The sequence below is a fragment of the Hippocampus comes genome, unplaced genomic scaffold, assembly GCF_001891065.2.
Source record: "Hippocampus comes isolate QL1 unplaced genomic scaffold, H_comes_QL1_v1.1 scaffold104, whole genome shotgun sequence".
Taxonomy (NCBI): domain Eukaryota; kingdom Metazoa; phylum Chordata; class Actinopteri; order Syngnathiformes; family Syngnathidae; genus Hippocampus; species Hippocampus comes.
This window is the reverse complement of record NW_017806072.1, coordinates 1,500,269-1,527,345: the sequence shown is the minus strand read 5'-3', so window position 1 is coordinate 1,527,345 and position 27,077 is coordinate 1,500,269. Positions and strand designations below refer to the sequence as shown.

The 27,077-nt window shown below is 40.7% G+C and overlaps 1 protein-coding gene across 1 annotated transcript in view; it reads left to right on the top strand.

The window, feature by feature from the left end:
* The window catches only part of furinb (furin (paired basic amino acid cleaving enzyme) b), a 77,866-nt gene that overhangs the window by 38,728 nt on the left and 12,061 nt on the right, over positions 1 to 27,077 (top strand). The window contains exons 4-9 of the mRNA XM_019894281.1: positions 2,660 to 2,755; positions 5,212 to 5,340; positions 5,422 to 5,498; positions 13,974 to 14,062; positions 18,948 to 19,120; positions 25,127 to 25,339. Coding sequence (XP_019749840.1) covers positions 2,660 to 2,755; positions 5,212 to 5,340; positions 5,422 to 5,498; positions 13,974 to 14,062; positions 18,948 to 19,120; positions 25,127 to 25,339 — 777 coding nt within the window. The remainder of the gene's footprint in view (positions 1 to 2,659; positions 2,756 to 5,211; positions 5,341 to 5,421; positions 5,499 to 13,973; positions 14,063 to 18,947; positions 19,121 to 25,126; positions 25,340 to 27,077) is intronic.

Here is a 27,077-nt window from a genome sequence, read left to right as displayed (position 1 = left end):
CTTTTTACTTTTATTTGAAAATCTATTATTCTAAAGCAGTCCAATTTTGGTTTCTCGCTACCCACCTCTGCACACCTCCCACATATGACAGTGTCAGCACCAGACTAACCCTCAAGCAAAAACAATACCAACATACGTACTGTTAGTGAGTGAGTGAGAAGTTTGTCTGCATATTTTTCTGAGAGCGAGACTCAAGTCAAGGTCAAATTTCATTTAGATGGCGCCAATGTATAACAGAATTTTTTCTCACGGCACTGTGACACATTGAGCAGGTCAAGAAGCGGACTCCGTATATACTTTGTATTGTAAGAAAACCAACTCAACCCAACAGTGTAGAGAGCCATATAGAAAAAAAAAAAGAAAACTTGTCTTGAACTGGTTCCAGCATAGCCGTTGTAGAAGGCAAGAGAAACATTTTTGGAGGATTAAAAAAGCTAAACTTTGAGCTGGTTTAGTGCATCTCTTCTCTTCTTTTTCTCTCTTCTCTGTCTTTTATGCGCTTCTTTGTGTCTCTTACTCTGCTCTGGGATGCTGACATGCAGCATATTGTCCCAAGTGTATAATCAGAAAGTAGAAAATTATCCCATGAATGAAGTGAATGAATGAGTGAAGCTTTATCTGCCCTCAACACGACACACGAAGTTTATCAAGTAATCTCTATTTGACAGTCCTGATTCTTTTCTTTCCTTTGTTTTCTCTCCTTCACTTGAAGGATGAATCTGAGAGCTGTGCATGCATGACATTGAACTCAATCAGTTCTTGGATGCTAGCTGACTTTAAATTCATAAACACTGTGTGACTAAATGTACAAACATCTGATTTTTATCCACATGTGGAAGAGGCTTGATTCAGTTTCTGCCTATATTTCTTCCCGGCTAGGATGCATTTCTGAACTGTGCCACCGAGGAGACAAAAAAAAAAAAAAAGCCAGCTAAAAACGTATTCATCCTCCATATTGTCAACATCGGCAATCCATCCATTTTCCGATCCTCTTATTCTCACAAGGGGGGGGAGCCTATCCCAGCTCTCTTCTGGCAGTAGGCGGGGGACACCCTGAACCATTTGCTGGCCAATCGCAGGGCTCACAGAGACGAACAACCATCCACGCTCACACCAAGGGACAATTTAGAGTGTTCAATCAGCCTGCCATGCATGTTTTTGGAATGTGGTAGGAAACCGGAGTACCCGGAGAAAACCCACGCAGGCCCGGGGAGAACATGCAAATTCCACACAGGGAGGCCGGAGCTGGAATTGAACCCGGTACCTCTGCACTGTGACGTCAACGCGCTAACCACTGGACCACCTGCCGTAGACATCGACCATCAGGCACATTTACAAACACAAAATGCACATTTCCACAATGGACCAAATATACAGTATGATTTTCTATCAAATGAACATGAAAATGTCGGTTGAAGTCCCAGAACGTTTAGGATGTTCAAGGTTCCACATCAGAAAAAAAAACAAAAACTTCTAGAACCAAGATGTACAAATGCTTAATTTTTTATTTTTATTTTTTTTTACTCGCCTCGAATGCAGCTTCTTTCGATCAGATATTTAAAAATGACATCCCAGGTGACAACTGTACTAAAAAAACAAAACGTGCCTGTTTGTTGGCATGTCATTTTACTAAGACAACTTTGTAATGCGCCCTGTTCACTAAGAAGGAAATTAAATATTTGTGACTGAAAAATAAGTTATTTTCCTTGGAGGTTTATCACCATTCAGATAGCTCATTGTCTAGGACAAGGCCACCATGAGACAAGAAAGCAAAGTGAACACAGTGACACAAAAAAAAAAAATCAATAAAGAGAAACCTTGTGAAGAAAAATCGTTTTCCCCATCAGAATCTAACTGGCATTGAACATTTACACATACTTGAGGATCCAGTTGTCTCGCATTCATGGTGAGTTCAATCAAACAAACCCCTTGACTTCTGTTTGGTTGCTGGTATCCCCAAAATATGAGCGTGATTAATTTCTCTTCTGGAACTCAGTGAAATACCTTTGCCTCTTTCACCAACATTTTCCATCCTGTTTCTTCTATCTTCGTTTTTCATCTTGCGCTGCTCTCCCAAATTCACCTTAAATTCAAACCCCTCTTTTAAATATGGGAAACAAAACCGTCTGCATTTTTTGCGTGCAAAGCCGTGAAGCAGACTGTCATCCTCCCCGCCGATAATTGGCCAAGACTTTATACAAATGGTTCAGTCATCCCAGAAGAACTCGCTGCTTGTCTGAAGCTTTTTCTATACTGTACTGGAACTTACCACGACAAGGTGGGGGGGAAAAAATACAACAACAATCTTTTGCAGATGTGGGTTGCATGAAAAATGTCAACTCCTATCTCTTGTCTCTCATATCCACCGTTTGGTTTTGCAGCCATTTTTACACCTGTTGCGTTCGGTCAGACAAAATTTCATGCCTGATCGCAATCTTATTAAGTCATGCGAAATACGCCCACCAAGGGTGTGCACAATCTATCAGAGTTTACATGCAATTTAGCTCCCACAACTTTTAAGTCTGGCCCTTTGCACACAGCTGGGGCTCGTGTTTATCCCCAGCTCAAGTTTGATGGCGATCGCAATAACTTCTGACATTCCAGTCCAATAACGTCAAAATGATGGGTGTCTGTGCTTGTGTGTTTTTGCACACCTCAGGTTCTGTGGGCAGAGCAGCAAGTGGTGAAAAAGAGGAAGCGGAGGGATGTCTTTGAGGCACCAACAGACCCCGATTACCCCAAGCAGTGGTACCTGGTGTGTAATGATGTGTCAAATTTGTGAATTCTACCCACGTGTAATGCTTTCTATCTCTAATCAGCATCTGAGTCATTACTACTTGAATGGGTAGAACACTCGGACCACTTTTTTTTACCGCGCTTTTCACTCGTTGCACATGGGCGTTTAGGCTCCTTGCGAGGAAATATGGCAGGCACCGCATTTGGTTTGTACCGTCGTTTCTAGCCTGACCCACCACTGAGATTTCTCAGATGAGAGCACAGCCGCAGGTCTTAAGGCAGGCGGACTCTTCCGAATGCACTGTTTTCTTTACTTTCTCTATTTCGGAAAGCTTTGGAGGCTTAACTAGCTTTCTTTATTCCCCTTTGATTGGAAATGACATCCAAAATAGACACAGTGTGGCATCTTAACTCCTTTCGCTAATAATATCAGTTGTTTGGAATTTTTGGGCTTTCTGGAACTTTGCTGGAACTCTCTGCCACCTGACCTGCTCAATTCAGACTCTCTCATTACCGGTACATTCAAATCCAAATTCAAAACATAGCTTCATTGCCTATGTTTTTTGATTTATGTACAGTGTCCTTGAGGATCTTGGAAGGCACTGACAAATTAAATGTTTTTTTTAATGAATATTATTCTTATTGTTATTATTAAAACATTATGTTCATGATTAAAGCCTTTGTTTTAGCTCTTCAGTGTTATTGGCTGGCAACCAGTGCAGGTTGTACACCAAGTCGTAGAAAATGAAAAAAAAAAAACAATGTTATGCTTGATTGATTTCTGAATTCAATCAGAAGTCCAGTGGACGAGTGAATCTTTAAATGACGTTTGAAATCGTAAAATGTTTAGAGCTCATTTAAAGAGTCTGCATTCAAGTATTGGTACTTCATTATGCTGGATGATTTTTATTAGATAGAAGTTTTGTTGTTGTTGTTGTTTTAAATCATTGTAACCTGCACAATGATTCGCTGGCTGGGAAAAGTTCAAACAGTCTTCACTTTCTGAATGGAAATGTATCATGTAATTTCTCATTTTGTCACTTTCCCAAATGATTGAAATTTTTAACCAAACTTGCTCAGTGACTCACACTGCAGTCCTATTTGTGAACCACATTGACTCACGGGCGAGTTTTGCTCTCCGCCCCTTCCCCCCCACCCATTTTATTTGTCAACATATTAACCCATTGAGTCATAATCATTGAGGTATGCATTGTGATGCATCATCTATTGTTCCATCAATACGTTTCCCTTCTTAATTTTAATTATCTTCTTAATTTCTTGCCAGAGTTTCCCCCTTTAAGATCATCAAACAAATGTAAATATCAGAAAGGGATAAATCTAAGGAAACATAAAATGCAGTTTTTTAAATGGTGATTTGATTTACTAAAAGAGAAAACTATTCAAAGCTATCCATCCGTGTATAGGAAAAGGACGTCCCCCCCCCAACCCCCCGCCTTGTGAATTCATGAATTTACTGCAGGTAATCACGTTTTTCCACAGCCAAACCTGATTACCTCCAGACCTGTTCAATCAAGAAATCACCTAAATAGAAATTGTCTGACAAAATGAAGTCAGCCAACGGATCTCAAAAACCTGCAACAAAATACCCTGGACCAAAGAAATTCAAAAACAGATGAGAAATAAAATAAATGACATCTATCGGTCTTGAAAGGGTTACAAAGTCATTCCTAAAGCTTTCAGACTCGGTGAGAGCTATTCACCACAAATTGAAAAAAGCATGGAACAGTGGATGGAATCAAAATTACCCCAAGAGCACAGTGACTACTTGTACAGGAGGTCACAAAGGAACCCAGGACAATGTCTAAAGAGCTCCTGGCCGCCCTTGCCTCACTTATTAAGGTCAGTGTTAATGACTCAACAATGAGGAAGAGGCTGGGTCAAAATGACATCTGTGGTCCAAAAAAAAGCCTCCAGTGTTAAAGCAATTCTGCAAGGAAGAATGGGCCGACATTTCTTCACAGAGTTATGAAAGACTCATTATTTGCTAAAAACAATAAAGTTGATCAGTTTGAACCATGAATATCTTGTCTTTGTAGTGGATTCAGTTGAATATAGGTTGAAGATGATTTGCAAATCATTGTATTTTGTTTTTATTTAGGTTAAACACAATGCTGAGGGTACCTCACTCAGTTATTAGGTTTAGAAGGTAATCACTTTTTCCCACAAGGCCCTGTAGGTTTGGACTTTTTTTCTTCCTTATTAATCAAAACCTTCTTTTTAAAAACTGCACTTTGTGTTTACCCGTGTTGTCTTGTGAAATCAGGAAGAGAGCAAACACTTTTTCACACAACTGTAAGAATTGATTATTTGTCCCACCACAATGGGTCACATGTAAATAGCCAGTCAAAAATCTTGTGTTGGCACAAAATTTGATTTTGGTGTAAATCCAGCCAAAAAGATTTCGATTCTCACATACTGTAATGTTGAAACTTAACATCTTATTGTCTTCTCCAGTCCACTCTGACTCATCAAGACTTAAATACCAAAGTAGCTTGGGCTCAGGGCTACACTGGAAAAGGTATTGTGGTGACTATCCTGGATGACGGCATTGAAAAAGACCACCCGGATCTTATCAACAATTATGTTAGTGAAGAGAACCTTTCATTATTAAGATACCTCAAAAAAACATCCTAAGCATTATAACCTTGGTTCCTGGTCTCGTAGGACCCCGAGGCCAGCTATGATGTCAATGACGGAGATGCGGACCCCCAACCAAGATACACTCAGCGTAATGAGAACAGGTAAGGAATGCCGTGAATTCCCCAAATTGCCCAGGAATTGGTTTAAACCCTACCCTAAATGAAAAAAGCGAACATGTGCATTTCACAAGTGCTAATAAAGAGCACAAATTAGCTAGATAATGTCCGTCCGATCACAATGAAGTTTGAAAGTCCTGCTTGGTTTACACTCCAAGTCTAGAAAATATAAACTTTCCTCACTTCCACACAATTCAAAGCTTCTGCAACATCAAGGCCCCTCACTGCTGTTTTGGCACTGATTTGTGTTTCATGCCTCAAGCCTTTGATTATTGCATTCATAAATGTTTGCCATGCTTCAGTGTTGTGCGTGAAGCACCTGCAAAGAATAAAACCTCAATCTTAATCTCACTCTTTCTTGTAATATAATTCTGCTCTGCCTTGGTCCAAATGTGAGGTCACGCTGATGTTGGACGAGAAGGCCTGGTTCTCACTCTCCTCTCAAAACTATTCCAAAAGTGTTCTATCTGGTTGAGATCAGGACTCTGTGCAGGCCAGTCAAATTCTTCCACACCAGATGTTGTCATCCATGTAGCAATTCGATTTTACATCACTGTGATCTACTGGATCAGGATGGGCTAATATTTTGCATTTTTCTGCAAAAATTGATGTCATTGATTGTAATGTCATAATTTGCGAATCAGAAAGTAGCCGTGTTCAATTGATTATTTGTCCCACCACAATGGGTCACATGTAAATAGCCAGTCAAAAATCTTGTGTTGGCACAAAATTTAACATCTTATTGTCTTCTCCAGTCCACTCTGACTCATCAAGACTTAAATACCAAAGTAGCTTGGGCTCAGGGCTACACTGGAAAAGGTATTGTGGTGACTATCCTGGATGACGGCATTGAAAAAGACCACCCGGATCTTATCAACAATTATGTTAGTGAAGAGAACCTTTCATTATTAAGATACCTCAAAAAAACATCCTAAGCATTATAACCTTGGTTCCTGGTCTCGTAGGACCCCGAGGCCAGCTATGATGTCAATGACGGAGATGCGGACCCCCAACCAAGATACACTCAGCGTAATGAGAACAGGTAAGGAATGCCGTGAATTCCCCAAATTGCCCAGGAATTGGTTTAAACCCTACCCTAAATGAAAAAAGCGAACATGTGCATTTCACAAGTGCTAATAAAGAGCACAAATTAGCTAGATAATGTCCGTCCGATCACAATGAAGTTTGAAAGTCCTGCTTGGTTTACACTCCAAGTCTAGAAAATATAAACTTTCCTCACTTCCACACAATTCAAAGCTTCTGCAACATCAAGGCCCCTCACTGCTGTTTTGGCACTGATTTGTGTTTCATGCCTCAAGCCTTTGATTATTGCATTCATAAATGTTTGCCATGCTTCAGTGTTGTGCGTGAAGCACCTGCAAAGAATAAAACCTCAATCTTAATCTCACTCTTTCTTGTAATATAATTCTGCTCTGCCTTGGTCCAAATGTGAGGTCACGCTGATGTTGGACGAGAAGGCCTGGTTCTCACTCTCCTCTCAAAACTATTCCAAAAGTGTTCTATCTGGTTGAGATCAGGACTCTGTGCAGGCCAGTCAAATTCTTCCACACCAGATGTTGTCATCCATGTAGCAATTCGATTTTACATCACTGTGATCTACTGGATCAGGATGGGCTAATATTTTGCATTTTTCTGCAAAAATTGATGTCATTGATTGTAATGTCATAATTTGCGAATCAGAAAGTAGCCGTGTTCATGTAGGGTTAGGGTTAGGGTGGGGGGGGTTTAGTGGTAAAAAGTCCAAAAAACATTTTACTTACGTCAATAATAAAAGGAACTAGCTCAAATCTGCATGTTTTTATCTATGTATGTCTGTATTTATTTATTTATTAATATTTTTTCAAATGTGTGGTGAAAAACTCATCACTTCTTAATGCAAAAATAGCTGCTCTGATAAATGGAACATTTTCACATCATGTTAGTTTTTCAACAGCTGTGCCTGAAGTGGATGCTAAAACAGCAAGACTTTTTCTCAATCTGTTTTCCTGAAAGACTGCAGATTTCTTTTTTGTTGTTAATAATTTTGTCTATGTCAGGGGAAATGACCCTATCTGCAAGGTAGTTCAGTCTTTTATCCATCGCATACACGTGATAAAAAGATAACTACTCGTTGCAGATTTTGACTTTTAGGCATCGTACAGCACACATGCTGCTTTGTTGTTGTTTTAGGACCTTTTAAATATGATGTGGTTTTTTTTTCTTTTCTCATGAAAGCACCTACACTTTTGAGAAGTGATCTTGTTTCTTGTCAACACCGTGAGGTTGAGCAGTCATGCAGAGAGCCAAGCCATTTTTGTCGGTGTGAAAGTACATTAATATCATACTGTCCCGCTGACAGAACTAAGCACCACCGTGGAGGGGATTACTCACAGCCTCCGATTCAGCTCCCCGATGGAGCCAAACCATCACCTTGAGATGATACACATACACCCTTTTAAATCAAAGGGCTGACATTTTCACTCACATGCTCTCTATTACCGAGTCAGTTAAAGTACACTTAAGTTTGAGCATTGAATTAAAAGCAAGGTGTTGACCATCGTGAGCAGCTATGATGTTTGGAAGATCTGTTAAAAAAAAATCTGCAGTGATTGAGAGTAACACTGAACACGTGCGAGCAATAACAACAACCCTTGCAATCGGATTTTATGAGCTAATTCACAGTAAGGAGGTGGGTGTTTTTCAGGCTGCCAGTTTGATTAAAACACATGACACAAAGGTTGTTTTCCTGCTTTCTAATTAACATGTCAGGCTCTGTGCTTCACGAGTCGGGAGTTTCGACGGATATTATTGGAATGGAGACAGCCTGAAGGCTGGTTGTGGTTTGTCCCAGCTGGTGACCTCGATGCTCTCAATCATAACCATGTTTCTTCCCCCCCCCCCCTTTGTCTCCGTAATGTCAGTGTGATGTCGATTGTACTGCATGTAGTCAACCTAAAGCAGCAGATTGCAGGACTTATCCTCATCAAGTGTGAAACAACTGCATGTGGTTTCTTAAATGTTTTTAGCCCAAGGAGAGAATAATGATGGGCTGTGGTGGATGTCAGACGAACTCCGGTGTACAATGCACTACTGATCACCTGTAGTCAGTCATTGCTGCATTTCTCAGTTGAAAAGATCTTTTATGAATGGTAGATTCAAGCAAAGAATGTGAGGTGATACTGTGTGCTGTGCTCAGAGAGATTTTCTTTATCGTTATGCTGCACAAAAATGACAAACATCCCATTCATGAGTGTCAATATCATGCATTACTCATTTTTAAGTGCAAGCCCCATCAAAATGATGTATTTTGTCCCCGACCTCAGTGCTACCCGAGTGATAAAGTTGACTGATTCAGAGAGTAGAACATCTGTCACGGTTCTATCGGAGGCGACATCAGTCGCTTGTATAACTGCCGCTGAGGGAATCCAACATGTGGCCTTTTTGGTTGTAAGCTGTAAGCTTTTGACCATTATTATGTTTTTTTAAGGACCTGACCGGACAGCATTCTGCAGATGTCAAACTCAAGGGCCGGGGGCCACATCTGGCCTGCCACATCATTTTATGTGGTCCGCGAAAGCAAATCGAAGATGGCAACTTTCATGATGCTTGCTAAAATCCCTCCCCAAATTTCACATTCTCATTTGTAATAAATAAGAATTATACTGTAAGCATGTTCTTGTTACCACACCCCTGCCCCACCCCCCATGACAGTAACTTAAACAATAGATGAATAAACCGTTATTCTTGACTTCTTTCAGTCATAATGGCCCTCCACGGGAAACTGAAACTAAAATCTGGCCCGTGACAAAAATGAATTTGACACCCCTGCCATTCTGATTTTCTTATGTTCTTTCAGTTTCAATCTTTAAATACAGGATTCAATTAACAAAAAAAAAAAAAACAAAACAAAAAAAAAATCTCTTATCAGTAGAGAAAACATTGAATTTATGTGTGCAGTTTTATCAAACCTCACACAATTCAGACCTGGATTTTTTTTTTTAAAAAAAGGATTATCTTTTGTTTAGCATGCTGGAGAAAGCAACTTTGTGGTTGGTGTGACAATATCCTGACCACCAATCTAATCCTTTGGATGGATCTGTTTGAAGCTGCAAATGAGCAGAAAACAGCAACACAGTGGGTCACGTCATTGAATAGACTCACCATCGAAACAGACTTGAAACAAAAGCCAAATGCCAAAATGCCAAGAGACAGATCCCTACAATTAAGCCAAGCATGGCTAAGCTGCCAGACACATTTGGTCATGCTTTCATGCATCCTACTCAAGAGTCAAAATCCAACACAAACGGGCATACATGTGACTGTGCTGATCCACCAAATTTAAACCAGCACTTGAATGCTCTGCATACACAGCAAATGATATAACCAGAGCTTCACTCACTGGAACTAATAGGCTTTCCTCTACAAAACATTTCAATAAATACAGACCTGCAATGGACCGAAAGACATTGTGTAGCTTTTGGGAAAAGCAATTCTCAGTTAACATAAAGTCCTGTCAAAATGAAATTGTGTGTCTGTTTGAAAATGGTCCTGTAACCACGTGTGCATGTCATTCTCATAAAATGGAGTACTTGATCCACAGAAAAAAATATCTATATTAATTCCAATGACCAATTAGACTTCTTTCATTCCTACAAAACACATAGAAGTACACAATAATTATTTCATTATTCAGTTTCTTGATTTTCTCGGGAGGACTATGCGTGACAGTAACGCGCTGAGAAGGCACACTTCAAAATAAACCTTAGCATACCAAAGAATACAGAGATGTCAATGCCTTCGTTCGCTTTTATTTTGAACTTGTTCCCCGGCAGCGTGTGGTGGCGTGGCAGCTGTCTTCAGTCCTTGTTAGGGCCAGTTTACATCATCGTCACAAAACTGTAGCCACCAGTGTCAACACGACGCCATCACAAAATCATGTTCAATTGCTAATTAAGTATGCGCAAAATAAATAAATAAATAAATAGTCTGAGAAGTGAGACGATTTCATTTGACGTCACGTCATGGTGCAGTCTCCTTTGCTCTCGATATTTAAAAACTTAAAACAAATGGAAGATGGGGATCAGTCGCCTGTTCGCTTTGCACATTTTCACTAAATTCGATGAAAAAAATTGAAGCGTTTTGAGCAGCACATGCAGCAAGATAGCGGCGTCGTGTGATGTCGTGGCTAACTACCCTCAAATGTGGCTATGAGATTTTTATACTGTTTAACCCCATTGGCTAAAAGATTACGTGACCCAGCGCCAACCCTGAAAAGCAAATGTCTTTTCTCCTTGCATTTTGCTATTCACAAAACTAGTCAAAACATTAAAAACTAACATAATAATAATAATAATAACAATAATAATAATAATAAGCAGAAACATGAATTCATTCATGTATCATGGGCAGATATGATGTTTGAAGCTGCAACTTTCTGTTGAAAAGAAATGCCTCCCTGCATTATGAGTCCCAATTTGGCCCTTGATTACGTTCAGTATATAGTTAATGAAGGAACTATCAAGTCGCTATTAACATTGCATGAATACATTATGAGACAAGCCAACTGGCAGTAAAACCTCGAGACGGCAATTGTAGCATTTAATTGCGCAAGTGATGTATAACACCCTCCTATATGCTCTGCCATTATGCTTGTGGAAGGAAGACAAATCTGAATGGCCATGAATAATGAGCCCTGTCAGAACATTAATTTGTCTGTTTTATGATCACTTTTGCACACAATATACAATGTAGTGATTGACTGCCTGGAGTCTAATAAATGTGATGAATGATTTATAAGGAAGCAGAATTGTTTTTTTTTTTTTTTCTGTCTTATGCTTTTTGTGTTGTGGTGTTGTCAATACCTTATGAGGCTAATTTGTTAAGATCCCAAATAGTGGGCCCTAAATTGCATGTTTACTCACTCAAGAGATTGTGTGCACTGTTGGCAACAAGTGTCAGAGTGACAGAGACCGCCGTATTTTAAAGGTTTTTCGCTTTAGGTAGCTCTGATGGGTTTCGGCATGGAACATTTGGGAGAGCACCTCAAGCGCAAAATGAAGTTTATAGTAATGGAATTGGATGTTAGGTGAAAGAGGCAAAAAAAAAAAAAAAAGAGAATCTTGGCTCCGATAATTTGAAGGAAGACAGCAACATCATAAAAGCCACGTTTTGTTTGATTAAACTCGCTCTGAGTACTGAGTGCATATGAATAGGATGTATCGCTTCATCCGTTTCGAACTTGGGACAGCACGCCAGAAAGGGTTCTGGGATCGGTCAGCATCAATTTTCACAGTGCATTGAAATGATGCAGACACAAGGAAATCCAAATCTAAAATGAGTGTTTTTATCGATGATATGATGTGACTCCGAACTAGGGATGTTGCGATCGATGGCCGATAATTATTAATCAATATTTGTGTGAAAAAGGGTCTGATCGGTGAACTGGATCAAAGCCTTTTAAGGCTGATTGATTACCCTATGTATCGAATTGCTCTGTTAAGGGAGTGACAAACTTCTACAAAATGTTTCTCACATATTTCTATTAAGCCTCAATGTAATACAAGAAGTATTAGGGATGTTACTGTTTCTACATTCAATTATTTTTGTTTTTTTAACAGTAATGCATGACGCATCACCAATGATGTCGGGGAATTGACATGGATATCACAATTCTACACACAACTTAAAATTATGTTTTTTTTTGGGTTTTTTTGTTTTTTTTGTTTTTTTAAAAGGAGGGAAAAAACCTGATAAGTCTTAGCCGACGTGGGTTTTCTGCGGGTACTCCGGTTTTCCTCCACATTCCAACAACTTGCACCGTAAGTTAATGGAACACTCTAAATTCTCCTTAGAGAACGTGATCGGTGACGGCAGCTTAACTCTTTCAGCGACAGAGGTTACTAGAGTGAAGAGCTATTCATGTTTTTTTTTCTCTTCTATTAATTAATCTTAATGTCACAGTTGTGCATCAACCACGGCAATGGACCCTATGTGTGTTGCCATCCACTGCCATGATTTTGTTTTCATGGCTAAAGACTCATAAAAACACTTAAGAAAAAAATCCTCATGTAGGTTATTATTATTTGTGCATGAAAGGGTCGGAATATCCCTACTCCGAATTGTTACTGGCTCCAAGTCAGTCCTTAGATCAGTCAGAAGCACCATAATTGCATTGATGAATGGGCAATCTCTTGCGATCATTTTTGTGCCTGGCATTTAAAAAATGTTGAATAACGGTCAAAGATCCATTCCTCCCATCACTTCTTATTTTGCCTGCCTCGCCTCATGATGTTTATGCACAGAGGTGTCGTGTGCACCTGTCTTTCAGAGACGGTATTTAAAGACATAAAACAATTTCTTGGTTTTGATGAATCACATTGCGTGTGCTGAATTCATCCGTGTGTATGTACTCCTCCCAGGAAGCGCAAAATGAACTGTGCGGTTATCACGCCCATTTGGCAGGCACAATCCTGTGCTTGTCTGCTTAGTAGATTGGCTTCCACATCTTTTTGCGTTTCCATTTTTTCATGCGCAAACCTTGAGTAAATCCAAAACTGTATCAGGAGGACTAAGAACTGTGAAGGAATGAGAACAGCAACAAGATGGTGATACATCACTGTTTTCCAGAGCTTAATCAGGAGTCTGGCTTGAGGCGTAGCTCTGCTCTGACCCTGTGAAGTGACTTTGAATCAAAAAGTTGTTTTTATTTTTTTTTCACGCTCTGCTATAGCAGCAGTGCGGCTGTAATCACCTTGGCTTTAATGCTGTGAAGACAGGACATCCCCGAGATAGCTGCTCATCTACATCCACATATAACATGGGGGAGGCAATATATTTTAAAAGGAGTTCACCTGTGTAAAAAGAAGGCAAGGTTTGGAAAATAGACGACAGATGTAAAGGTGTTATGTTATTACTTTGTTGTGCATCGTAACTGGCAGTCTGCCGAGGTGTCCCCATTATATCTGACAAACGTGATCAACAACTAGTATTGCATGTATTTAACAGATAGAGGAGGATACGTTTGTAATATGTTGGTGTATTTTTCATCATTGACACTGTGTCCTGTAAAGCTCAACACCCACATTTATCGAGAATGACTAATGTGCATTGATCAGTTTGTGTCTGTCAGTGGTGAATAGTCAGGGCCAGAAAGGTCTTCTGTGTCCACTGTAAGAATCCCAAACCTGTGCGCTTTAATGCCTGAATTTGCTCAATAGGGTACACATCTAATTGCAAATGCTTTTAGATGTGAAGAATGTTGTAGTCTGGATGTTGCGTCTACTGTTGTGATGCTCAAATAAAATATTCATTCGATGAATTTCAGGTCTTTTGGGCTTCACAACACTCCGGAAAACAGGAAACGATCTTCCTTCAATTCAGGACTAACACACTCTCATGCTCAGTCTTCAATAGTAAAAATGTTTCTCTTTCATGGTCCTTCCTAATCTGCTCTCTTCAAAGACATGGAACTCGATGCGCAGGAGAGGTTGCAGCTGCAGCTAACAATGGTGTGTGCGGCGTTGGTGTGGCCTACAACGCTAAAATTGGAGGTAAGGGCATCATCGTAATTAGGGATTTCTCTCATCAGTCATTTATCTAGTTTTCTTTCAGGTATGGTAACGTAAGATCAAAATAAAAACTCCAATGAATAATATGATGAGCATATAAGACTTTGACGATACTGAGATGATGTGTGGACTTTAAATGTCCCCCCGCCCCCCTCCCCCAATGCCCAAATGTACTTTTTTTGTTCAATTAAGTATATATATTATTTTAGGCGGCCTGGTGGTCCAGTGGTTAGCACATCGACCTCACAGTGCAGAGGCACGGGGTTCAATTCCAGCTCCGGCCTCCCTGTGTGCAGTATGCATGTTGTCCCCGGGCCTGCGTGGGTTTTCTCCGGGTACTCCGGTTTCCTCCCACATTCCAAAAACATGCATGGCAGGCTGATTGAACACTCTAAATTGTCCCTCGGTGTGAGTGTGAGCGTGGATGGTTGTTCGTTTCTGTGTGCCCTGCGATTAGCTGGCAACTGGTTCAGGGTGTCCCCCGCCTACTGCCTGAAGACGGCTGGGATAGGCTCCGGAACCCCCCCCGCATATGTTGGTGTATTTTTCATCATTGACACTGTGTCCTGTAAAGCTCAACACCCACATTTATCGAGAATGACTAATGTGCATTGATCAGTTTGTGTCTGTCAGTGGTGAATAGTCAGGGCCAGAAAGGTCTTCTGTGTCCACTGTAAGAATCCCAAACCTGTGCGCTTTAATGCCTGAATTTGCTCAATAGGGTACACATCTAATTGCAAATGCTTTTAGATGTGAAGAATGTTGTAGTCTGGATGTTGCGTCTACTGTTGTGATGCTCAAATAAAATATTCATTCGATGAATTTCAGGTCTTTTGGGCTTCACAACACTCCGGAAAACAGGAAACGATCTTCCTTCAATTCAGGACTAACACACTCTCATGCTCAGTCTTCAATAGTAAAAATGTTTCTCTTTCATGGTCCTTCCTAATCTGCTCTCTTCAAAGACATGGAACTCGATGCGCAGGAGAGGTTGCAGCTGCAGCTAACAATGGTGTGTGCGGCGTTGGTGTGGCCTACAACGCTAAAATTGGAGGTAAGGGCATCATCGTAATTAGGGATTTCTCTCATCAGTCATTTATCTAGTTTTCTTTCAGGTATGGTAACGTAAGATCAAAATAAAAACTCCAATGAATAATATGATGAGCATATAAGACTTTGACGATACTGAGATGATGTGTGGACTTTAAATGTCCCCCCGCCCCCCTCCCCCAATGCCCAAATGTACTTTTTTTGTTCAATTAAGTATATATATTATTTTAGGCGGCCTGGTGGTCCAGTGGTTAGCACATCGACCTCACAGTGCAGAGGCACGGGGTTCAATTCCAGCTCCGGCCTCCCTGTGTGCAGTATGCATGTTGTCCCCGGGCCTGCGTGGGTTTTCTCCGGGTACTCCGGTTTCCTCCCACATTCCAAAAACATGCATGGCAGGCTGATTGAACACTCTAAATTGTCCCTCGGTGTGAGTGTGAGCGTGGATGGTTGTTCGTTTCTGTGTGCCCTGCGATTAGCTGGCAACTGGTTCAGGGTGTCCCCCGCCTACTGCCTGAAGACGGCTGGGATAGGCTCCAGCACCCCCCGCGACCCTTGTGAGGATAAAATGGATCAGAAAATGGATGGATGAATGGATGTTATATTCTGTAAAATTATTATATACATACTGAACACTTAATTGAACTTAGTGATTTTATGGAGTAGCATTTTTTTTGGGGGGGGGGGGTCCAACACAGTGTGATGCTATTTTAAGGGGATGGAAGTAAATGATTCATTTCCTTTTTTGTAAATATATGTTTTGACATAATGTCGTCCTATATGCTTTACTCTGTGTTTATTTGGCTTCCGCTTCTGCCCAATCGGCTCGTCGCTTTTTGAAAGCCAGATGACGGTGGCTGAAAAGGCCTCAATCAGAACGATGCTGTCTGGTTTAAAACCAGCCTGACCACCCATTTTTAATTGTTGGCTCACAACACAGCATGAGAGACTGCCATTGTTTTTTAGTGCCTTATTTGTTTTCATAGATTTTAACATTGTTGTTTTATTGTTTCTAAATTATGTTCGGTTCAAATGTCTTGCCTACTTATATTCCACTTTAGTTTATCTACAGCACTTTGTTGCAGCTGCGGGTGTGTTTAAAGAGCTCTATTAAACACGATTGAGTTCCAAAACACACTTTGTATCTCAGTAGATATTAAAGATATTCTGTACACAGTATCCTGTAGAATTTCATCAGGCAAACCTCCCGAGTCAAATTGAATCTGCTTCGTGATACCAGTCGACTCGTTATAAATTTGAAGCAATTTGTTCTACAGCAAAATTATGTATGAATGAATTGCTCCAGCTATCCTGTAGAATTTCATCAGGCAAACCTCCCGAGTGAAATTGAATCTGCTTCGTGATGCCAGTCGACTCGTTTCAATTTGAAGCAATTTGTTCTTCAGCAAAATTATGTATGAATGAATTGCTCCAGCCTCAAATTATCCCCATCGTAAACGCTTGATTAACTGTTCAGACATTGTTTTAACCTTTTAATACTCCAGTTGCATCTCACGTTCCAAAAGCAGGCTAGTTTGGTAAATACAAGAGTCTAAATTGCCCCGAGGTAGAAATGCACCTGCAAGTGTGAATGGTTGTCGGTCTACGTACAGTATGCCTTGTAATTATATGAAAACCAATTGAGGGTGTACCCTGCCTCTCACCAAAATCAGTTCAATAGAATAGGTAGTAATTCAAAAAAAAAAAGGAATGGATGCGTTGTCGGTCTACGTACAGTATGCCTTGTAATTATATGGAAACCAATTGAGGGTGTACCCTGCCTCTCACCAAAATCAGTTCAATAGAATGGGTAGTAATTCCAAAAAAAAAAAAAAAAAGGAATGGATGCACAAAGAGTGTGCAGAAAAGTGGTTAAGATTGAATGACTGAGTCTTATGTGTTGTGTTGTATTATTTTGTTGTATGCAGAAAAGTGGTTAAGATTGAATGACTGTCTGAGTCTTATGTGTTGTGTTGTATTATTTTGTTCTTATGTTATTTTGACTTCAAGATGGTGCCGCGAGAGTGGCTGCCTTTACACCAGCTCCTATACTTTGTGTTCTTCTACTTACTTCCTTTCATAACTTTGCTGCTGTAAATTGGGAGTTTCTCCATTGTGAGACGAATAAAGGTTTTCTTATTCTTATTTCATAATTTTATATCCCCTGTTCCATTCACGATGCAGGAAATGAGGATTTGCCAACATGAGTCCCACTGCTATCGCTGCAAGTTGCTCTTTATTTTATTTATTTATTTTTTTAATAGCTGGTACAGGTGTCGCAAAAGGCCCTATATATAGTGACAAAGGTGTTAAGTTGATGTCACTTGAGGCACAGTAGCCATTGCTCGTTTGTGCTACCCACACACTTCAGAATACAAACCCGCGTTCACAACTAAAATCCTGGTTTTAAAAAAAATAAATAAAACCACAGCATATTTTGCATTTTACTTTGACTTCATAAAAACTTTGCGAGGGCCGGTCATATTCTTATTATATTGTACTGAGAGGCTATGGGGGGGGGATTGTGATGTTTTGACCTTGGAGGCATATTTTTCCAGAAAGTTTTGGCCAAATTTGACTTTTGGGGCGCTTGACTTTATACATGTATTCACAATGGTTTATTCATTTTATTCAATGTTTCTGAGAAAATTCCTGTCATGGATTAAAGAAGATTTGTTGGAAATGTTGGCATCAGATGATCTGTTAATTTGCATGACGATCGAAGCCATCCTGATGCTGCATTCAGGCCCCCGAGGAACTTGAATCAGCCCCATTCCAGATGTTCCTCAGCGTTCGCCTTCTTTGTCTTCATTACCATTTGTCTCCTGATGGAGCAACAGATTGTTCATGTCCTTCGAGCTTGCTAACGACCTGCTGTGTGTTGCTTCTCCATGTTGGCGAGCACAATAGGGGACACTTTGATGGTGGTATCCTTGCTGAGCAATGATTAGTGATAAGAATTGAAACACCGCCGCTGACCTTAGTCGCCTCAATTAAGGTTGGCTTCCTGCATGTCTTCTCCTTTTGCTAGTGCTACAACCGACCCCCTGAGACGCAGCAGTATTTGTGTCACTGAGTTGCAGGAAGTAAACGAGAATTGTAACAACAGCGTTTACGATGACTGCTGCCACCCAGTCTGCGCATAACGATGACCAAGTAAACATTTTTTTCTGTGTGGCACTATTTGCTACTTGGCATTCAAACTTTTGCATACCGTATCGCTTCCTGCGGCGAGACTACTTATCCGTGTGCAGCCCCGCTGGAGAAACTCAGCGTGGTGTTTGGAATCGATTATTGAAGTCTTAATGTGGATGTCTGTCTTGCCTTGGCGCTGCAGGTCTAGTCCCAGTAATGGACTTCATTTGAAGGTGGTTCATTTCACACCTCTCTACTGCTATTAATGTTCACTGGACTGATCTGAGGCAGCTCACATCAAACGCCCAGGCAGTGGTGTATTTAGGTGTGATTAAAGGTGTCATTTGGGTTCTACCCCGTGGACACGCCATTCTGTTGCAGGCTCTCTGAACTCTCATCTTATTTTGCAGTTGGGTGTCCGTCAGATGTGTGAGCCCATTTATGTGCTCGTTAAAACCCTTTTTGTTTCCATCCCACATGTTTGTTCCTATTGTTGCAGACAGTAACGTGGGTTGGTATTTCCACCGGGAAGATTTCGCTGCTTGTCATCCCTTGTTTTTTTTTTTTCCCCCTCCCTTTTGAACTTTCTGAGGCTGTAATTCTTTGCTGCTGTTCTCTTGCCTGCATCTCCCACATCCCTGATCGCTGACCTAATGATCTTGTCTGTGTGTGCATTTAACAGGAGTTCGTATGCTGGATGGGGAGGTGACCGATGTGGTGGAGGCCCACTCTCTTGGTCTCAACCCCCAGTACATTCACATATACAGTGCCAGCTGGGGTCCAGAAGATGACGGCAAATCACTGGACGGCCCTGCTAAGCTGGCCAAGGAGGCTTTCCAGCAGGGAATCGCCAAGGTCAGTCAGACCGTCATCTTGGACTTGTGTCGTAGGTCTTTTTCGTATATTTTAAAGATGCCTAGAACAACAAGTACAGGACATGTTCACGTAATGGACTTCATTTGAAGGTGGTTCATTTCACACCTCTCTACTGCTATTAATGTTCACTGGACTGATCTGAGGCAGCTCACATCAAACGCCCAGGCAGTGGTGTATTTAGGTGTGATTAAAGGTGTCATTTGGGTTCTACCCCGTGGACACGCCATTCTGTTGCAGGCTCTCTGAACTCTCATCTTATTTTGCAGTTGGGTGTCCGTCAGATGTGTGAGCCCATTTATGTGCTCGTTAAAACCCTTTTTGTTTCCATCCCACATGTTTGTTCCTATTGTTGCAGACAGTAACGTGGGTTGGTATTTCCACCGGGAAGATTTCGCTGCTTGTCATCCCTTGTTTTTTTTTTTTCCCCCTCCCTTTTGAACTTTCTGAGGCTGTAATTCTTTGCTGCTGTTCTCTTGCCTGCATCTCCCACATCCCTGATCGCTGACCTAATGATCTTGTCTGTGTGTGCATTTAACAGGAGTTCGTATGCTGGATGGGGAGGTGACCGATGTGGTGGAGGCCCACTCTCTTGGTCTCAACCCCCAGTACATTCACATATACAGTGCCAGCTGGGGTCCAGAAGATGACGGCAAATCACTGGACGGCCCTGCTAAGCTGGCCAAGGAGGCTTTCCAGCAGGGAATCGCCAAGGTCAGTCAGACCGTCATCTTGGACTTGTGTCGTAGGTCTTTTTCGTATATTTTAAAGATGCCTAGAACAACAAGTACAGGACATGTTCACTAGGATATGCAGACAAGATATCTCAATATTGTGATATGAAACCAGGGTGACATCAGACCTGTGGGATCCAGTGTAATCCACGAATAAATTCAACAAGAAAACTAAGCTGGCAATGTATCGTGCTATGTGCTCACCTTACCCATTAAATATAAACACAAACAGCTTCAAATTCTTTGTATTTTTAAAATTGAGAGTCTTGTGTTCTTCCCGTTGTTTTTATCGTGTCGCGCAAAAGGGAGGACTCTGGCATTCGCTGACGTATTGTTGGTCTTCGTCAGTCCACTGACAGTGCCCCTGCAAGTTGCATCTAAGCAGGACATTCAATTTCTCTTCACTTGCTACAAAAAGAGAACCGTGCAATTAACTACACAGGAAATAATCCTTTTCAAACTGAACAACACCTTGACCAGTTGGGCATTATGCCCATATCCCGCCTTGTCCATACTCTCTGACCAGCCCTCGCAAAGTTTTTATGAAGTCAAAGTAAAATGCAAAATATGCTGTGCTTTTATTTATTTATTAATTTATTTATTTAAACCAGGATTTTAGTTGTGAACGCGCTATTGTATTCTGAAGTGTGTGGGTTGCACAAACGAGCAACGGCTATTGTGTCTCAAGTGACATCAACTTAACAACTTTGTCACTATATATAGGGCCTTTTGCGACACCTGTACCAGCTATTAAAAAAATAAATAAATAAAATAAAGAGCAACTTGCAGCGATAACAGTGGGACTCATGTTGGAAAATCCTCATTTTCTGCATCGTGAATGGAACAGGGGATATAAAATTATTGCAAAAAGGATGCACACTGTGGGCATGATTTTTACAAATGATATTTTTATCTGTATATAAGGCTGTATGCGTAATTTCCATGTGACCGTTTATTATTTTGTTTGTTTTCCAATTAGAGTATAAAAAGACCTCTTTTTCCCCCCCTTTGCTTCTCAAACAATTGATCCACACATTTTTGTCCTCCCGGTTGGACTGATGCCTCAGTCAGTCTTGTGTAAAACTCTGATAGCTAATCCAAAATATAGAAGCCAGACTTCTAACAAGAACCAGCCGGCGCTCCCATTATGCCTGTTCTTGCATCCCGCCACTGTCTTCCAATAAAATTATGAATAAACTCCCAGGTTCTGTTAATTACTTCCAAAACTCATTTATATTGTCAAGCCTTTCCATCGACCTCGCTTCTTGTTCCTGTTGTTCTGTTTTATTTCATTCTAGTTGAATTCTCTTGGTGTCACATTTTCATCTTTGTGTAGTCTACATATCCACTTTAACCTTTTGCTCAGTTTTGCTTAAGTGTCGATGAAGCGCTTTGTAACTGTGTTCTAAAGAGTGGTCGTGAATAATGAAGGTTTACTTAATTGTATAGTGTATCTAAACCATCTTTGAATACTTACTAATTCACCGCTTCCGAGAAAGACTTCAAATTCAACACGATTGCAGTTAGCACGGTGTTGCCCTCGACAACCATTTTGTCATAGGTCCCCTTGAAAAATGAATTGCCCATCTGTGCATTATATAGCCATGCTCTTAGTTCTTCAACAAGAGGGTGCCAAAAATGGTACAGAAGTGTTGCGTTTGTTCTTTCTGCAATTTTTGACTGGGCAAATACAACCAAATTGTATTCATGAATTGGCCCGAACTGCACTGCCTGCTGTAGCCTTGCAAACGAAAAGTAGAAGTTGTCAGTCGTCCTTTGACTAGTTCTTGAAGGTTAGGGTGGGTAGTGGGGGGTATTGTCTCGGGCTCATATATATATATATTTTTTTCTATTTTGTAAGAGCTGAAGGGTGCAGGCTATTTTCACTCATGAGAAATGAAGCAGACCTCAATGAGCAGCAGTCATCGATGCAGAACAACAGATGGATTCAAGCACTTCAGTCATTCAATTGGCATATAAATAAGCTAAACAACCCCGGTCGGCTCAAGTACAGAGAAAGAAAGGATCGTGTCGCAAAACACACAAGCTCATCGGTTTTGACAAGAGCAAACACAGTTTGAAAGGAATACGCACGCAAACCACACACGCGCACACACATATACGCGTTTGCTTCACTGTTTTTATTTATTCCTATGGCATTTATTCATTGCATTGTAACTTTGTTATTGTATTCAGTACATTCTTTGGTGGAATTTGAAGACTGCAAATTAGCTGGCGCGAGCTAGACTTGTTTTGTGCGTAACGTATTCCCAGGACAATTGCGAAGAATACACAACATTTAAGCTGCCCAGTATGTAACGAACATTTATTATCGGAGGCGACTGTTGTAAGCTTGCTTGGTCTTCTGCGGCAGTAAGGTCAGCATGAGCTAGAAGCATGCAATCAACTGAAGTTGACATTAAAGCCTGGTCCGACGAGGCTACTATTAAGGTTTCATTCATCAACAATGTTTTTAACACAGGTCTTACCTTTATTTTTTTCAGTATTTATTTCTTGGTTCGAATTGCCTGTCACCAGGGGGATGTTAACTTTTGTGCCGGGGGTTTTTCCTAGTCTCATCAAAATGCACTAAATCTAGAAATATAGATCTCCTGGAAAATTAAACAAAAATGTTCACAAGAAGCATTGGAGTTGTTATTGCAAATGGCTGTTTGTTCATTATTCTGTACAGATCTCAGTATTTTACTTGGGAAATATACAATAGGGAGAGCACTGCAAGTGCAGAATGAAGTTTGTAGCGATGGAATTGGAGTTGGGAGAGGCAAATATAATTTTGTTTCAGAAAAGAAAGCTATCGAGCCGATAATTTGGGGGAAGCCAGCAGCAGCATCAAATACATGTTTTGTTTGTTTTAACTGTGTGAATTGCGTTTATCCACTAATCCTGCGTAAAATTGCATTTAAAAAAACTGCCCTGGGAGAAGCCAGCCATGAACTCGAATCACCCTGAAGCAAATGGAATAGAAGTTGAAAGCCGTTTTGTCATAGGGGGTATGGCTTGACTCCCGACTGAGACTGGCTCAGAGTCATCGCTGAGATCATTCAGAAGCTCCAAGATTGCATTGCTGAACAGACAATATGTCATGACATTGTTTATTTTTGGAATTGAATAAATGCACACCCAAGCAGAAAAGCTATCCCCGCTGCCTCTCATTTTGCTTTACGCTCTGCTGGCACTCTGTGATGTGCTGGGTTGTTCCTGCCTTTCAGACACAGTATTTAAAGAGGCATAATCAACCATTGCAATTTGTCTCAGGTCTGATAAATCACAATGAGCATGCTAAACTCGTGTATTTGCATGCACTCCTCCCACCACGCATCAATACTGCTCATTTGGCATTCACAATCCTGGTTGCTCCCGGTTAGAAGATCATCAGCCTCCACATGTGTCTGTCTGCGTGGGCAATCAAGTTTATGCTTGTATTTACTTTGCATTTAGTAAATCAAACCCTTAGTGTCCAGGTTTCTGCTTCCGTTCTATTTTATGTCGTGGATAATATTCCAAAATGTCCACAGACTGCATTGTATTTTTTTTCCGCTTTTTTTTTAAGAGGGCTGTTACATTTCACTCAACCACTTGTCAGTGCTGCCATTATCCACTTCAGCCCTCTGAAATCATACCGTTTGGATTTTATTTGGCTGCACTGCACTAATCCTGTACTGGTTATTTTCAACCAGACTGTATTTCGCTTTCTTTTATCAGAAACGGAGGCAATAATGTGTTTCACAGTTGTCCAGCTGCTCGAGGGTTTTTCTGCGTGCAGGACACAGGTCATCGACTAATTTTCCCAACAATATCATTCCGTGTTTGATGTCTGAACTTGGGCCAAACAACATTGTATCGCTTTCTTGAATGTGATGGAGTTATGACATTGTTGTTTTGTTTTTTGTTTTTTGTCGTAGATTTCATTTCATTGAAAAGACAAAAAACTTCAATTACATTAATTTCGACAATAATGTCAAAATGTTGGGAATGGTTCTCAGTATTTTGCAGTGACTTTCGGCACCACTGGAAAGTATATTCTGTCCATCCATCCGTCCATTAGCCGAACCACCTATAATAACCATTATGATTGGAAACTACTTTTTTTGTCAAATGAGTAGCTCCCTGCTAGTGTCCATCACAACTGAGCATTGGTTATCTTTGTAAAGTTTGACTTTTTACAGCTCTTGTGTTGAATCTGAATCCTTTTAGATTATAGTCATAATGTTGTTGCCAGTCAATGGATGACTAAAACATGAACAGTTTTCATGTTACATTTGCATTGTGTCGAGAGTCAGAAACAATTTGAATCTGCTCAGTGGAATGCATCATGGCCCAGGGTCAATATGTCGCAATAATCATATGAACAGCTAGCCAGCAATTGTATGATAGCTCAGATCTTTAGAGTTCGGTATGAATTTGGTTTTTCTGGTAAATTGCCATTGTGTTAGAGATGAGTAGCTACGATTGGCTAAAAAGAAGGGAGACACACACACAAAAAAAAAATTCACAAAGGTGATTTCAAAGTTGTGCTGACAGCAGATGGCCCCCTTTCCCTCTGTTTTAATAATTTTAATAACTCTATCATGACCAAGCAGACCAATCAATGTGTGAAAGGGCAACACCACTCTGTGCCGTTAGAGTGGGACATTTCAAAAATTGATTTCGGAAAATAAAAAGCAACCAGTGTATGAGGGCAACAATCAAGATTTATGTGTTGCAGCTCAGACTGCAAATGCTACTTAGACAGCTCGGGCATTCCAGTAATAAGTCTCTGGAAATACGATACAAAATCAAATTCCTGGTGCGTCTTGAAATAATGCACTTTTTGAACTGACAAAGTACATAATTTGTTACTTCAGTCATATTCTTATGAGATATAAATCACCTCACGATGGTTTGACTGCTTTTAAAGTGCACACTTAATGAGATTGAACGGATGAAATACTCTTTGTGCTTTAGGCGACTGGAACAAAACAGCCTCTTGGCAGCTATCGTTTTAGCATTTATCTGGCCTCTAAATATTCAGCTTGATTAGATTTGGTAATTATTTTTTTTTCTTTTACGTTTTATCTTGTGTTTTAACGAGAAGATAAGAGCTGCGGATGTCCAACTCTGTTTCTGAAAGACAACATTACACTGACTAACAAGGCACTTGAGCAGTGGCACATAATCTGCTGTCTCTCTGTCGCTCATAATTACTGTTGTGCAGTCATTTGGAATTATGTGTTCATTTTTTTCTCGACCTCAGGGACGCGGTGGACTGGGCTCCATTTTTGTGTGGGCCTCGGGAAACGGCGGCAGAGAGAAGGACAACTGCAACTGCGATGGCTACACCAACAGCATCTACACGTTGTCCATCAGCAGCACCACACAATCTGGAAATGTGCCATGGTACAGCGAGCCTTGCTCGTCCACCCTCGCGACCACCTTCAGCTCTGGAAACCCTGGGGAAAAACAGATCGTAGGTGTACACAAATATATACACTCATTGAAAGTGTCTGGTTTGTGCTAGAATGACAGGAACAAAAAAAAAAAAACAAACAAACTATGATGTCAAAATGATGCATTGTGTTTCAAGTCGTAAGCTTACACATCCAAAATCAATCCATGTTCAACATTGACTCGCATTAAGGGAATCTCTCTGCTGTCAAAATAGGAGTGACTGATGTGTAACACACAGGAAGCAAAGCAACTGAGAAAGCGCTACATGCCCCCTTGGAGCTACTTGTCAAGAAACACTTGCCTCAGGGACAAGGAACAGATAACTGACAAAGCTCTCGAAGGAGAGGCATGCTGCAAGCAGCCAAAAACAAATACATAGGTGTCCTCTTTTGTTTCTTATTGGATTGGTCAGCGTTTCTCTTCGCCAGAGATCACAACATCTTTTGTTCTTCACAAATGACAGTTAGTAGTACATGCAGCAATTTAGTTTATCTGACATCCCCTCAAAGTTTATCCTCGTCTGATATTTTCACACTGAGGATGAACAAAATGTAGCTGTGACAATGGCTCGAAAACATGATTCTAGTCAGCATTAGCAGTACAAAGAATGGCTGGATGGATACAAAATGTGTTTGATCAATCTTTTTTTTTTCTTATAGGAGAAATATGCACTTCCTTTGCAATTTGAAACAGTTACCTGGTGTCTTAAGGGTCAAAGTAGCAAAATTGAAGCAAACAACATTAAGCTCACTCCTTTATCTCTAACCATTTTCAAGCTTCAGTACATCCTCATGAAATCGTGACATTAACCCTTTCATGCACCCTGTAACCTGATAACATGATAAACTGTGCACTGTAGTCACTGCTGTCCCTGAAAGAAATTCTGGCATCGAAATGGTTAATAGCATGTCTATGACATCTTAAATGTTCTGTAAAATGCTTTTTTTTACAACTGCATCTGTTGTGAAAGCACAAAATAAATCAGGATGTATTGTACTGCTTTGTATATCCTTGTCAACATAATATAAGGATCAAGAGCTAATGTATATCATAGAAATATACTGTCAGAGATTTTCTCGGACAAAGTTAAAGAAATGACTCGGCACACAGGAAAATTGTCTTCAATATCGGCCTGAGCGGATCTCTGAGAGCGAACGACGGTTTAGTTGCTCCGCGATCACACTCTCCAGCTCCCTTCCCGCCAATTCCGACTTTTATTGTAACATACAAGGAAAACACTGCCCCCGACATTTGCATACCGCACCCCCGGTCCGGCCCCTCGGTGGTGATTGGTTACCTGTTTTTTAAACTTGAACCACCAGTACGTTGGCGCCTTTTCTGTCTGGTCTACATCGAATTAACATGTTGCAGACTTTGCGGACGACAAATGTCGCCTGGGCGCGACGGGTGTTCTCAACTCGTCTTTTGTTGTTCAACCGCTGTTCCCAAATTATTCATTCCCCTTTTGTGACCGAGTTTCGCCCCCTCCCCTGTGATTGCCCACCTGCATTGACGTGCTAATTGTGGACTTCAACAGCTCTCCGGCCAGGTGGCCGGCGCCTATGTGCACAGGCATTTGGAGGTGCTGGATACGCACCCAAACGTTTAGATGTGCCCAAATTAAATGAAACTTTAAACATGATACAATTTTGCTCATAGATTCCTCTAACATATACATATACAGTACCAACATAACAAATGTGATTGGGTATGCAATTATCCAGAAAGTCCTTGAGCGCTTTAAAGTGTCTGGTGCT